This window comes from Vidua chalybeata, chromosome Z (assembly GCF_026979565.1).
Source record: "Vidua chalybeata isolate OUT-0048 chromosome Z, bVidCha1 merged haplotype, whole genome shotgun sequence".
Classification (NCBI taxonomy): domain Eukaryota; kingdom Metazoa; phylum Chordata; class Aves; order Passeriformes; family Viduidae; genus Vidua; species Vidua chalybeata.
Window position 1 is genome coordinate 16,705,745 of NC_071570.1, and position 14,216 is coordinate 16,719,960.

Sequence of the window (14,216 nt, forward strand, 5' to 3'; positions counted from 1 at the left end):
GAAGTGCAGAAACAGAGAATCACAGAATGAACTAGGTTGGAAAAGACCTTTGAGATCATAGAGTCCAACCTATGACCTCCTCATCAACTAAACCATGGCACCAAGTGCCACTTCCAGTCTTTTTTTAAATATCTCCATGGACAGACAGTGACTCCACCACCTCCCTGGGCAGATGATTCCAGTGCACAATCACTCTTTCAGTGGAGAATTTTTTCCTGACGTCTAACCTAATCTTCTCCTGGTGCAGCTTAAGACTGTGACCTCTCATTCTGTCAGTTGCTGCCTGGAGAAAGAGACCCCCACCTGACTACAGCCACCTTTCAGGAAGTTGTAGAGAGTGATAAGTTCTCCTTTTCTCCAGGCTGAACAACCCCAGCTCTCTCAACTGTTCTTTATAGGACTTGTGTTCCAAGCCTCTCACCAGCCTCGTTGCCCTTCTCTGGACATGCTCAAGTGTCTCAATGTCCTTCCCAAACTGAGGGGCCCAGAACTGGACACAGCACTCAAGGTGTGGCCTCACCACTTCTTAGCACCATGCTAGAGAAGAAAGGAATACATATTCAGAACTATATAGGCACAAAAGTATTTAATTTAACATGAAGAAATATGCAAATCTAGACAAAATCTAGAGTAATTTTGTATGTTATTAACTGTCTCTGCTTTAAATCAATCATTCTTGAGCATGCTTTAGGATGCCCATAGGCCTTCAAAAAAGGTGAACATCCTTCTTCTTGCACCCTTGTTCTTACTCAGCTTGTCCTTGGTTCCTCTTCTGTCCCAGCAAGATAAAACACTCCTCTGAGCACAGTGCTCAGACCGTTCTTGCTCTCCTCTCAACTGCAGATTGAAATGTTTGCAAGGGATTTCTGCCAGAGAAGATGGGGGCTCCCTGCCAGGCTTGCATACATATTAGTAGCTATTAATTATAATACAGTGTTTTTTCTTTAATTCCTTCCCATGGTATTTCAGTCTGATATGATGGTGGGAAACCAATGAAAAGGACAATTAGGCTAACCTTCAAAGTGTAGTGTCATGCAGATACTCATCTGTAGTATCAGGCAGATACTCATACTCTTTTTATGTATCTAGCTTTCACAAAAGTGATGTGGCTTTTCTTATTTAGGTTGAAAGGGACTTTTTGCATTACAGAATCCAGCTAGTCCCATTCCCTGCTCAGGCAGGATCAGCTTCAGCAGGTTGACTATGACAGCTTCCAGTCATGATTTTAAAATGTTCATAAATGGAGATTCCACAGTCTTTTTGGGAGACACATTTCAGTGTTAGCTCATCATCCTAATAAGTGTCTGGATGGAATTTGCTGGTTTTCAGTTGGTCTCCATTGACTCCCTATCAGTGGGCACTTCTGAAGGAAGTGTTGTTCTTGTTCTTTCTGTCCCATCAGGTGCTTATACATAGGGATAAGATCTCCCTGAACCTTCTTTCCTCCAGGCTGAACAGTCCTAGCTCTCAGCCTCTCCTCTGATCAGAAGTGTTCCAGTGCCCTCATAATCTTTGCGGCCCAATGCTGGACTGGTTCTGGTATGTCTACAACTGTCCTGTACTGGTGAGCCTGGAACTAGTCCCAGCACCTACTTATGTCTCCTGAGCACTGGTGGAAACAAAATATCACCTCCTTGACCTGGTGGCAGTGCTCTCCCTAGTGGAGCACCTGAAGGGTGCTGTTGGTCACCTTTGCTGCAGTGGCACTTTTCTTGCTTTTGGTGGCATGACTCTCCACACAGTCATTTGCAAGAAGAAGTGTTGAAACAGCTAAATGAAACAGGTGAAGGAGTGAGACGCATCATTCTCCAGCAAGGTTTTCTTTCACATTTCACTGTGTTTCAGCTGCAGTAGAGACCACCAAAATTGTGTACCTAATTTAAATACCTGAGGTTCCATGATAATGTAGATGAAATGAGTGTTTTAAAAGTATCTCCAACATCAAACCCCATAATACCAGAGTAAGCAACAACATAGGTAGAGTAGAAACCCATATGGGTTACATGCAGCTAAGGACACTGTGTATTTAAATAGGCAGAGACAGTATTTTAGATAGCCTAGTTCATATCTGTCAGAAAGAGAAAGACAGAAATTATATAGCTGTTTCCCCCAGTATTACTTAGGACTTCAAAGCCAAGAATGGATAGCAGTTGTATTTACAAACTTCCATGTAACACACAGAAGATATAAATGTCACTGTAACCGCTGTGGAACCTGAGGTGTCTATAAAAATGTGTGATTTTGGCATAGAGAAAAAAGATGTCTTGGGCTAGTGAAGAGAATTTTATTATGAGGTTTTGGTTACACTGATTTTTTGTATGTCAATCATAAATATATAGTGACAATCAAAGAAGTAGACATTCAAAGTCTAAATTATTTTGCTGAGTGGATGTGTTTAGCTTACATACAGTAACTATTTCATTCTTGTCATACTTTCGGGATGTAGGTTTTGCTTTTTCTAGGTAACAGAGGCTGTACTTCCATAACTATAGGGTGAGTGGGCTTGCAACTTTTATCCTACCCACAGATATTAAAAACTCACTGTGTTTCTGTTATACATAACTTCGTGGGCAATGAAAACCTTGCAGATTTCTCTCAGAAAGGGCAGTTCAGTGGGAAAATTCAGCTCTTTGTTAATGCTCTCCAACTCTGTAGCAGTAAGTGTCAGATCTGCTTATCTTCAGAGGTTCCCAAAACTCAGAGAGAAGGCACAACTCATTGTTGTGTTAGTTTCATTGAGAGGATTTCTACTTACATAAAATTAAAGCATAGGTTTCCTTTTAAAATCCCTATTGATCTTTGTAGGTGGAAAAAGTTAAATAACGTAACTTGTCTGATGCCTCTTTAATTTCGTGTTAAATCTGAAATGTAATCATTGTGTTTGTTTTGCTGTCATTTTCCACAACAATTTACTTCTGCGTGGCCTGTTTTGTTGTTTTAACTATAAACTACTCAAGCTGTACACTGCAGGCAGAATTCTTGTTTCTCTTCTCCATAATTTTTTCCAGTGTTGCCCTGTTTTTCAGACAGTGTATTCTTGGGGTTCCCTACAGAGAAGGCAAGGAAGACATGAATATTTAAATACAAGCATGATCCCAGCACAGAGTACAGTTGTCCTGACTATGTATTTATATGCTTAATGGCTTTAGCTTCATTTTAAGCTTCTTCCTAACTCAGTATTTCTTTGTTAAAAACATGAACAACAAAGAACATAAGCAATGTATAAACCTGTACAGGTCAGGGAAGTAGTGTCTGTGAGGGGCTTTCCATTGAAGCTGAAAAGTGGGAGATTTCCTTTAGTACAGTTCACATGACAGATGACTTCATCACCACAGGTTGGATTTTGTGACTGGCTAGTGAAAGGAAGGCATGCTGTCTTCTGTTATTCTCCTTAGATGTGGTGGAAGGCAAAATAGCTGAAATTTATTAATTTGGAGTTGTAGGTTTCCAGACCCTACAGTGTCTGGCCCAACAGACACTCAAGGAAATCGTGATCCCACTAGAATCAGTTGCTGAACTCCCAATATCATCAGCAGAATGAGGCTTTCACTTCTACACCTTGAAATTCCTATTTTCATGAATATTTGAAAATCGTTTAAGGGTAAATACCTTCTTTAACGTCACCAGGAATTGTGTTTGATCCAGGCCAAGTCAATTCTGTTGTATTGGTTGTCTTTTGGTGTTACTACATTATGGAGAATGCTTGGCACTTGTCTTCAAGAGTTGATGGCAGATGGAAAATGGTATCTTATGACAGAAGAAGAAACAAAGCTCTCAGGAACAAGCAATTTCATGCTTTTCTTTAATTTAAGTGCAATAAAAGCACCTAAAAATACCAAAATCTGTGTCTGACATGCAATAGGAATTTTACTTTCTACTCCATTGCATATGTCATTGACTATCCCCTTAAAAACATTTGCTCTTCAGCCCATATCAATTAAAACTCCAACAAATTTCCATTTATTACCACAAGGAGATTTGTTAGATGGTATGGACTAAAACCAGTGGATTTTCACTCTTCATTTTAAATGAAATGTTGCAGTAAGAGCAAAGTAATAGGTAGATCTAACTTTTGGATGTTGTCACTATCTTAAGCTGCCCAGAACTCTGCTGATATGACTGTAAAAATTTTTTGTTATGTTTCTATTCACACTCCAACTTGATAAAATTGCAATAAACCAATTATATAAAAGCAGACAACTCTAATGAAATTATTTTTAGGGCAAAACCACGTAAAATAAAAAAAGCAGGGCAAGGACACACGGGGAGAGAGAACAGGAATAGAAGGCTTGCAATTTAAAGAGATGAAAGGTGGCCACATGTTACTAGAGCTCAGGTGCACAAAGTAATAAATTATTTAGTTACTCTCAATGTACTGCCCAATAGCCAAGTACCTGAAAGACTTAATTTGTATTATTTTCTGTATTTGTTTAGGACCGTTAATGAAGCAGTACTGGTAGTAGTATAAGCAAAAAATACGCAATTCTGAAATTCAGTGCAATTTTTAACTGCATTACTTATATCCAAAAGGGATCTTCTTGTATTTTCCACAGAAACAGCTTAGTGGAAAAACCTCCATTTTTGAAGGACTGGCAGCTGGAAAACCCACAAGCGAAAATGTAGGGTACAGTATCTGATTATCCAGATGTAGTGGGAAAATAAATATTTTGCTTTTTAAAAGAATATTTGTTTTCTCTCTTCTGCATTCTGCAATGATACTACATACTCCCACAGCAGTCCCAGTCTATTCCAGATGGGATGTAATTACTCAGTAAGAAAGCTAAGAGATTTAGGAAGTTTGTAAGTGACAGGAGTCAGAAGATGATATTCACTGAAAAAAAATTATTTCAAATAATTCTTTCTTTTTGAAATTCACAATTCCTGGTAGCCTTCAGTTGATGGGATTTTTGTGTGTTTTTCCTCTAATAGTGTAAGTAAAAGGCATTTTCTTTTGTTAAAGATCTCTTAGAGGTTAGGACTCTAATTTTAAAACTGTAATGTTAATCTTCACTAGGTCTTTCACAAGTTCTTAACATCAAGAGATCTTTGTTCCTAATCTAACATCATTGCTGAAACTAAATCCAACTTTGATTCCAGTTTAGTTTGGATAGTCACTACAACTTATCTAGAAGAGTTTTAAAGTGGCCTTCTTTTTCTGTTTCTGGATGAGACTGATCATCTAATTAAATTTTCTCAAAACCTTGACGTCTAGCAGAAAAAACAGTAAAGACATCCTTGTGCTCCTTGATATTATCATATTAATTTCTCTAATTCTTTTGACCAATTTTTTGATCTTCTTTTTAAAAAATGCAAATAAAAAAAGCCTTGACACCTTCATGACTGTAGAAGTCAAACAAAAGATGTGTCTAGTAAATATAACTGTGTAATTGTACTAAAAATTATGGGGATGCCATCAGTAATTTCTCTTTACCAGTTTTGTTTTAAATAATAGATATATCAACTTTGAAGCTTTTAATGAACTTGGAGGAGTGTGACATGAATTCTCATACAAATACATTTTTTATGCAAAGTGAAAGTCTCATGCCTGTTGAAGAAATCGACAATGAGTTTCTTTCATTTGAGAGGCTGACTTTACATGAAGGGATACATTTCTGACAAAAGTCAGAGTCTGACTTTTCCATTAATGCAGGTTGCTGTCTCCAAAATAGCTGTATGGCTTATGAGTAGTTCTAGAAACTTTGAGACAGGGTCATTTCTGGCCTTACTTGGGTCAGCTGCACTCTGCATCTGAGATCTTAGTCACAGGAGAGAGAAGAGAAATATTGGTTCTGCTTTTCTTCTATGGCAGCCTGGGGCTATCTACTTATAAGACAGAAATGAGTATTTCATCACAGACAGTATGTACTATATTTAGTGAGTGTAAAATAAACAGAGTTATTGGCTATCTTATATCTATATCTTATAGAATGAAAGAGTTTGGTTGCAATGGACGTTTAAAGATCATCTACTACAATCTCCCTGCAACAAGCAGGGACATGTTCAACTAGTCAGGTTGGTCAGAGCCCTGTACCTCTTGACTTTGAATATATCCAGGCATGGGGCATTTACCTCATCTCTCTGAACAACCTGGGCCATTGTTTCAATATTCTCCATATAAAAAAATACCTTTATTATGTCTAGTGTGAATCTACTTTCTTTCTACCACAGTAACTCCTACTAAAAAGTTTGTCCCCATTGTTTTTGCAGTTCCCCTTTAAATGATAGGCTGCTCTACGGTCTTCTTAGAGCCCTTTCTTCTATATGCTGAACAACCCAAATGTTCTGTCTTCATTGGAGAGGTGTTCCATCTCTCTAATAATCTTGGTGGCCCTTCTGTGGATTCTCTCTCACAGGTCCATGTCCTTCCTGTGCTGGGACCCCAGAGCTGGATGCAGCACTGCAGGTGGGGTCTCAGCAGAACAGAGGGGCAGAATCCCCTCCCTGTTCCTGCTGCCTGTGTGCTTTGGCTGCAGCCCAGGACACGTTTGGCTTTCTGAGCTGTGAGTGCTCATTGCTGGGTCATGTCCAGCCTCTCACCCACCAGCACCCCCAAGTCCTTCTTTCCAGGGGCACTCTCCATCATTCATCCCATAGCCTGTGTTGAAACCAGGGGCTACTCCAACCCAGGTACAGCGCCTTGCACTTGGTCTTGTTAAACTTTATGAAATTCCCATTCCCATTTGTCCAGGTCCCTCTGAAGGACATCCTGTCCTTTGGATGTGGCAACTGCATCACTTAGCTTGTTGTTGTCTTCAGACTTTCTGAGAATGCTCTTGATCTCCCCTGTCAATGTAGTTGATGAAGATATTAAATAAGACTGATCTCAGAGGGACACCACTCATTGCCGGCATCCATCAGGACTGAGCAGTTGACCACTACCCTCTGGATGCAATCATCCAGTCAATTTCTTTCCACTAATACAGATACATCCCTCTCCAATTCAGTGAGAGGGAGCATGAGGAGATCTTACAGAAGTCCAGATAAGTGACATTTGTAGCTCTTCCTTTGCCCACTGATATAGTCACTTCATCATAGAAGGTCACTAAGTTTGTCAGGCAGGACTTTTCTCTTGGTGAAGCCATGCTTGGTGTCTTGAATGTAATTTGAAATCACAAATAACAGCCCCATTAACCAATGATATATATATTTTTTTTTGTTTGATGTGATGTGACACCTACAAACACAGTAGAGAACAGTACGTAGTAAGACAAATGTTGCTGTAATCCTTCAGGAATGTCAGTCAGGATTACTAGGAACCTTCTGTTCTTTTCTGGTGTAAAAATATGCAGAAGGGAACAAATTAATTCAGTGACTGAATTATGTCACTGTTGGGGATCAGCTGTTAAGCTGCATCTCTGCATCCTCTTTGTTTCATGTGAGGAGCAGGGATGCAGGTACTGGCTGCTATCCAGTCTATCTACTATGACCTCACCATGGGAATTGCATAGCATGTTCACAAAAATGGAATTGTCAAATTTTAATTGTATGGAATTTGGGGATAATTTTTCAAGTACCTATTTCAATTCCATTTCAAACAAGTTTACTTCTAAAGCTGTGAATTTTTTCCAATACAGTATTTTTTTTTCTGAAAAGTACTTCATTTTCTGTTTACTCAAAGTTATATTAAAGAGGGTATATCTTGGTATAACAGGAGAACTCAAAAACAAATCCAAAGAGCAAATTTAGTCCAAATTTTACAGCAGAAGTACCATATATTGGAGGCAGACTGTGTAGAGGCAGATCTGTCATGCTGCTAAGCAGCACTGACCTAAGTAATCTTAAAACCCTCAAATATAATTCATGTGAATACATGCAGCTGATGTTTTCTGGGATCATTGTAGTGCATTGCAGTCACTGGGCTGATGATTGGATGAAGTGTTTCACTCTGGGTATAGGACTATAAGCTTTGGAGAACATAATCTCACCAGCAAGATTGGAGTTTTCCTGGAAATAATTTTGCTAACTGCAGGAATTAACCTAGTATAATCCATGGTGAGTTGAACTGATGAAGTTCCCAGAACATGATTATCATCAGCATCATGCACTGTCATGCATCACCTTGTTTCTCTTCTTTTTTGGTCTCTGTAAGGTCAGATTGACCATTTTTTTCTTTACTATTTGTCTTTTATCTCTCACTTCAGATGGGAAGTAAATAGATTTAAATGGGATTGCCAGTGTGTGAAATGTCCTGCCTTGCTGCCACCCCGTTTTTTTGGCTTTTCGTTTTGAGATTTAGAATTCACAGCTGTTGGTTTCCTCTGAAGTCTCTTCTGCTTCATCTGCTGAGTCAGAAGCCTCATGCTATTCTGTTAATTCTGAAGTTTGTTGCTATGGTGCAATGTTCTTCTCAGCTTCATTTTTCCCTCTCTGCCAATGTTTTGTTCTCTATGTACCTCCACTTCCCTATTTACTCCTATACTCCTTTTGGCAGGCTCTTTCTGGCATGTGTGTTCCAGTCCTGTCCTCAAACTCCAGTGAATGCCTCAGCCCAGGTTCTAGCAAAGCAGAACCCAGACACTTGAAGGCAAAGATCAGTGAGAATAAGTACAAGCAAAGGTGTTGCCCATAGAATCAGCAAATACTGAGCCCTAATTAAATAGGACAAGTAGTTCCAAATGCTGTATATAGGGACATCTATATTGAAGTTATTGGGAGCTCTTTCCAGGTAAGGAAATTAAATCTTTAGAACTAAAATTAGGATGCTAGGACAATAGCTTCTTATATGTACTAGCAGCTAAAAAGACTTTGTTGCAAGACTAAGAACATTTTTACAAAACAGTATATATATTCTTTATTGCTGTAAAACAATATATTAAATTCTTTCTTTAAAATACATTTTTCTTTGCTTTAAGAGAGACTTAATGTCCTATTCTATTTGGCTTGCTTATGGGCAAGTAAGACACTGCATTGTACTAGCTAGAGTATATCAATACTTGTAAGCTTCTTTATAATATGTCTATTAAAAAGTCATTACAATCCAATCACACTGACTAAAAAAACCCAATGATAATATCCTGTATATTTTGGTTACATGGCGTAAGGCATTCTCCATATCTGCAAATGATATAAGATTCCTTTTTTTTTTATTTTTTAAATGTATCTCTCAAAGTGTCGGATTTTATATCATCACAGTATTTTACACTTAAAAACTAATAGCCATGTCTCTACTGAAATTCAACTCTGTGAAAAATGGTTGAAAAATCATCATGCATCATCAAAAACCAAAATAATTTTATATCATTTTTGCATTTAATTACTTAAGCTGTTTCATAAGTATGAAAGAGAATATTTGCAAAGAAAAAAAAGCATCATCAAACTGTTAATATCTATTTTTAATAGTTACATTCTGTCAAAGATTGGATGCTCAGAAACTCAGTTGCAAAGCTTTTCATAAAAGTGATGAGTGGTCATCCACAAATTCCTCAGCCAGACCATTTACCTGTTCCTCCTTAGGCTTAATTTTTCATTGTCCTGTTTTGTATTTTAATTATTGTGTTTATACATACAATAAGATATATGCCAAATATTTAGAAAAAAGCACTTCAAGAAAAGTAGTGTAAAGCCACATCTGGAGTAAAAAGGTGATTTCATGCAAGGTTTTATCACACAGAAACAAATAGTAGTATTGCTACAGACCTGGAGACCTCTTCATTCCATTCTTTTTTCTGCCTTGATAGAATATAGTAATGCAATATATTCAGATAGATTTAATGATTTAATTAATTTAGGTGTCATATCACCTGATGAAGCAAGTAACTTTTTTTCTGTTTTCACAAGTGACAAGAGAGTGTTAAATTAAGTAGCCCCTCTAAAGCCAGTCAACAATAGCACTGGTATCAAAACAGTGTTTGGAAGACAGTATTATGAACAGTTCTTAAAATTAAGTGTTTTGAGACTATTTTGTTTAACTTGGATACAGAAGTATTTGAATGTCTGACCTGGGGAATGATAAATGAGCTTAGTTTGCAAAACTACCACTGTTTAGGTACTCTCAAGGTTTATTATCTTTTTTCAAATGTAAAGGCACCAAATTAGCAAGAAACTTGAAAAGGTTAAATTTTATATTTCAGTGCTTCTCCTACATCTCACTTTAGCAAGTTTAACACTTTAACTAAAGTCAATGACTTGTGAAATTTTGGAGGGGGAAAGCAGTGCCATTTCTGTAATCTGTGTTTCGTTGTCCTGGAAAATGTTTTGCATAATCACTGTTCCAGTTTATGAAGCACATGCAAAAACATGTACATTTCTTGAATGTCTGCTGGTTCCTTATCTCTGTGTCTTTTACTGTGATGTTATAGAGCTTGGATCATATGGAAACCTAAAATATTATGACACAATGACTGATGAAGGTAAGAAATATTTTAGAATTGTTTGTATGAGCTTTTTTGAAGCCCTCTGAGTGCCTTTTTTGTGTTTACATTTTCCTTTGTTTTTCTTGGTCCTATTTTCATTTTCTCCATTTTTGAATAACTCATTTTTGCATGTGTTTATTGGTGGCTCAATCAGTTACGACTCTTTTTTTAAGTCTTTGTTTTCAACATTTCAGTTCTGCAGTTTCAGGTAAGAAAATACAATGGGATGCTTTTAGCAAACAAGATATGCAAAACAATACTTGCAAATTACATGGCACAGTATAACATAGATTGTAGGTGCTTATTTGATGCCATCTTTTACAATGCATTCAAGAAGAGAAATTAATTTATGGATTTTCAAATCACTCAGAACAATTGATAAGTGACTTCAGTTCACCGTATTATTGAAAAGCAGTTAATAACCTTTAAAACTAGACATGTTTATTCCTGGAGTATTAATTGTATGCTTGATTGCAGTGCAAAAAAATTGCAGTTTGAAATCCTGATTCTAGCAATACAAGAAGGAAGCAATTAGGGCCTGAATCAGGGCTCAGTGAAATCTCAGGAAATTTTTCTGCTGATTCAAAAGCACTGCAGTTCTATCATATTAATTCAGGAAAGCAGTTAACTCTGTACTAAATTTCCAGCACATGCTTTTTGTCCTAGTGTGGTCAGCATTTCTACAGTTTGGAATTATCTCTGAACTGAGACCTGATTGTCTGTAGGATCGAGGCCTCTTGTCCATCCCTCTGATTATAATGCCAAATAGGTGTTTTCATTATGTTAAATTTAGAGATTAGCAGCATGTTTGGGGATGGGGAAAATCTTGAGGCCTGTAGAAAAATTAGCCACCTATTTCTACTTGTTTTTAATCTTGGGAATTTAAGACAAATACTGTAATTCTCTCTTTTTAAAAACACAGTTGCTTTCTAGTGTTGAGTAATCTTGAAGATTTTAAGAGAATCTTCATTGCATGACTTACTCATGATCATTCCTCAGCGAGGACGGAAAGTGATAATGCCTGTTTCCCTCTTCCTGTATCTGCTGTTGATACACCAATATAACCATCCGGTTCTGGGGCTGGCTGTGGGAGGTGGTTCCATGCACCTTTGCACCAGGTGTTGGAACATGCTGTTTTCCTCTGTGGCAGGCCTGAGCTTGTAGAATGGTCTTGCCTCACTGCTCTCCATTGCCCAGATTAAGCATCTGGTTCACAGGGGTGGTACCAATATAAGAAAAGATGTCTGAAAGTAGATTTTAACAGGCGAATAATGGTGTCTATGTTGTTTAAATAGACACCAAGATCCTGTGAGGAGCCATTAACCTGAGCCACTCAGATATGGCTACTAGAGATAAAGCTTTTACAGTATGTCTTTTCTCAGTCTTCATTACAATCAAGATAAAAAGGTAATTTCTCATTGTAGCCTTAAACCTGGGTATGTTAAGGGTTTTATTTTTTATGGTGAAGTATCCGATCTATTATTTCAAAAGTAGCCTTCTGAGATTCATAAATACCCTACTGATGTATAAATGTAGTTATTTGTAGGGAAACACCTGTTGCATTATAATACATACATATATGTATATTATTCCCGTGCCTATGCAGAATTAATGCTTTTAATTCAATGTCACCTCAGAATGCATTTCTCATGAATCAATAATTCAGGACCATACTGTAGCAACAGGAAAAATTGACTTTAGAAACACTAACATTGACAAGAGTCTGTGGTGCAGTTTACCTTCTCAAATAGAACCATCATAATTTTCACTTGTCTTTCACAAGGTAATGATTAGTGTATCTCAGAAGTTGTATTTCAATCAAAGTGTACTATATTTTCAGCTTTCTGTTTGGATTTTCAGAAGTTTAGTTGCTATCACTCTGCATCACACTTACTTGCATTACCCATTTACTTCTTTCTCTTCCTTTTTATGACTGAGGTTTTTGTACCTTTTGCACAGCATCTTAGTCACAGGAATACATAAATCCAGGTACAAATCAATTTATTTTTTTTTTTTGTGACGTCCTTATGTCCAGTTCTTAAGCCTGCAGTGGAGATACAGAATATTCTTTCAGTTGTCCAGTGAAGAAACTCAGGTGCATTTATTCTTCCTGCTGCATCAGAACAACCAGGGATAAGAATTAATGGTTAAGCTATAATACATAATCAAATTCAGCCTAATGGCCAGAGACCCATTGCACTCCATATATTAGAAACTTATTTCTATTGTTTTGGTTGTTTCTCTTTGGTCTGAAAGTGACTTTAAATTAATTTTAGGTTAATCAGGTCAAACTGAGAGAGTAAATGTGACCCACAAGATGAGAAGAGACCCTCACTGTAATCTTGTGCTCCACAATAGTCTACAACATGACAAAATTGCATGTGTTTTCATTTGATACTTCTGCTTGATCTTAAAGAAGAAAGCATGTAAGGTGGATTTCTGGATTTAGATTTGTAGTGGCTCACTAATTATCTTCCACAGCAGGTCATGAGCAGAATTAGTAAGTACAGTTCAGAGTGCTCAACAGCCACAGATTTGACATGTTCAGATTCATGAAAGCTTGGCTATAGCTACATAGATGCAGTAATTTTCCTTTGATTGCAGACTGAAAACAAAGCAAGTGGTAGAGTCTTAAATTTTTTAAGTAAGTGAATTTCTGAAGAACTGTTTTCACATCAAATTAGATATTTTTCTGGCCCAGGTAGCCTGTAGACTGCAATTTAGTTTGTAGATAAAGGATTGACTTTTTAATATATCCTTTATCAGGAAGAGAATCTCTGCCAGCTAATGCCAGCTGGAGTTACTCATGCAGATCAACGCATATCTACATTATACAATACTGATTTGTTTGTATCTATTCAAACAAAAACCAATGTAGTTTTAAGCTACCTTGGTAATCATCCGGCTACTATTGGTAATCATCTGGCCTTGATCACCTCTTCCTTCCACTTCATTCTTTGCAAATTAAAAGAAGCTGCCAAATCTGTTGGAGTTTAGTGAACCTAGATTAACTAAGAATTTTCTATAGTGGTCTGTCCTATTTTAGGTCCATGGAAGCAAGCATTGTCATTCATCTAAACTCTCGTTATACCACCTGTTGTGAAAAGCTCTGTTACATAGTCAAACCATAGTACATAGGACTGTTCCAGAGGAAGCATAGGCACCTACCTTCTAGAAATAAGAACAGTGACCTAAGATTCCTATGCTTGCTTTATTTAATGACCCCACCTAAAGAGAAGAAAAAAGACATGAGATAAGATCTGTAGTGGCTTTCTGAAAATTGGAATTACTTAGATACATCCTCAGCTGGTCCTTTTTCTTGGTGGCTCTGTGCTTCCCCTTCAGTGAACAAGTTTTGGTTTGGTTTAAAGGAGGAAAAGGGTAGAGAAAGAGTGGGAGGGAGGGAGGGGACATTGCTCTGTTGTCTTTTCTACATTTCAGTGTCTTCATGCAGGCGAGTACTACTGCTTTTGTCAGTTTCATGCTTTTGATAGTTAATAATGTTTTTTAATAATTTCCTTGCCATTTTGTTACCTAATCCAAGGTAATGATGTAAAACAATGTAAACTGAATCATGCATCTACTGAGAAATAAAAATAAACCAAAAGACATTTTCCATTTCGAATGTTGATTTTAACTTCCATGACAGTGATTTACAACTGTGGAACAGTCTCCTGAATGAAATGGTGTAACTTAAAATCGTTAAAAGTCAGTGTAAGAAATTCTTTCTAAAGATGCTGGAAGGTTTTTGTAAATGTGAAAAACATGAAGGATACATTCAATTAAACTAATCTAAACCAATGTGAATCTCTGTGAAGACATTTTCTTTTCAGTTTAATAGTGGCCATGTTTCTCTTTTAAGAA

The 14,216-nt window shown here is 37.2% G+C and overlaps 1 protein-coding gene across 6 annotated transcripts in view; it reads left to right on the forward strand.

The window, feature by feature from the left end:
- The window catches only part of SLC24A2 (solute carrier family 24 member 2), a 135,884-nt gene that overhangs the window by 62,093 nt on the left and 59,575 nt on the right, over window positions 1-14,216 (forward strand). For 4 of the 6 annotated variants that reach the window (XM_053931625.1, XM_053931620.1, XM_053931622.1 and 1 more), the window contains exon 5: window positions 10,299-10,349. The exons of the other annotated variants lie outside the window; for them this stretch is intronic. In XM_053931625.1, the coding sequence (XP_053787600.1) occupies window positions 10,299-10,349 (51 nt within the window). The remainder of the gene's footprint in view (window positions 1-10,298; window positions 10,350-14,216) is intronic. 6 annotated transcript variants of the gene reach the window in all.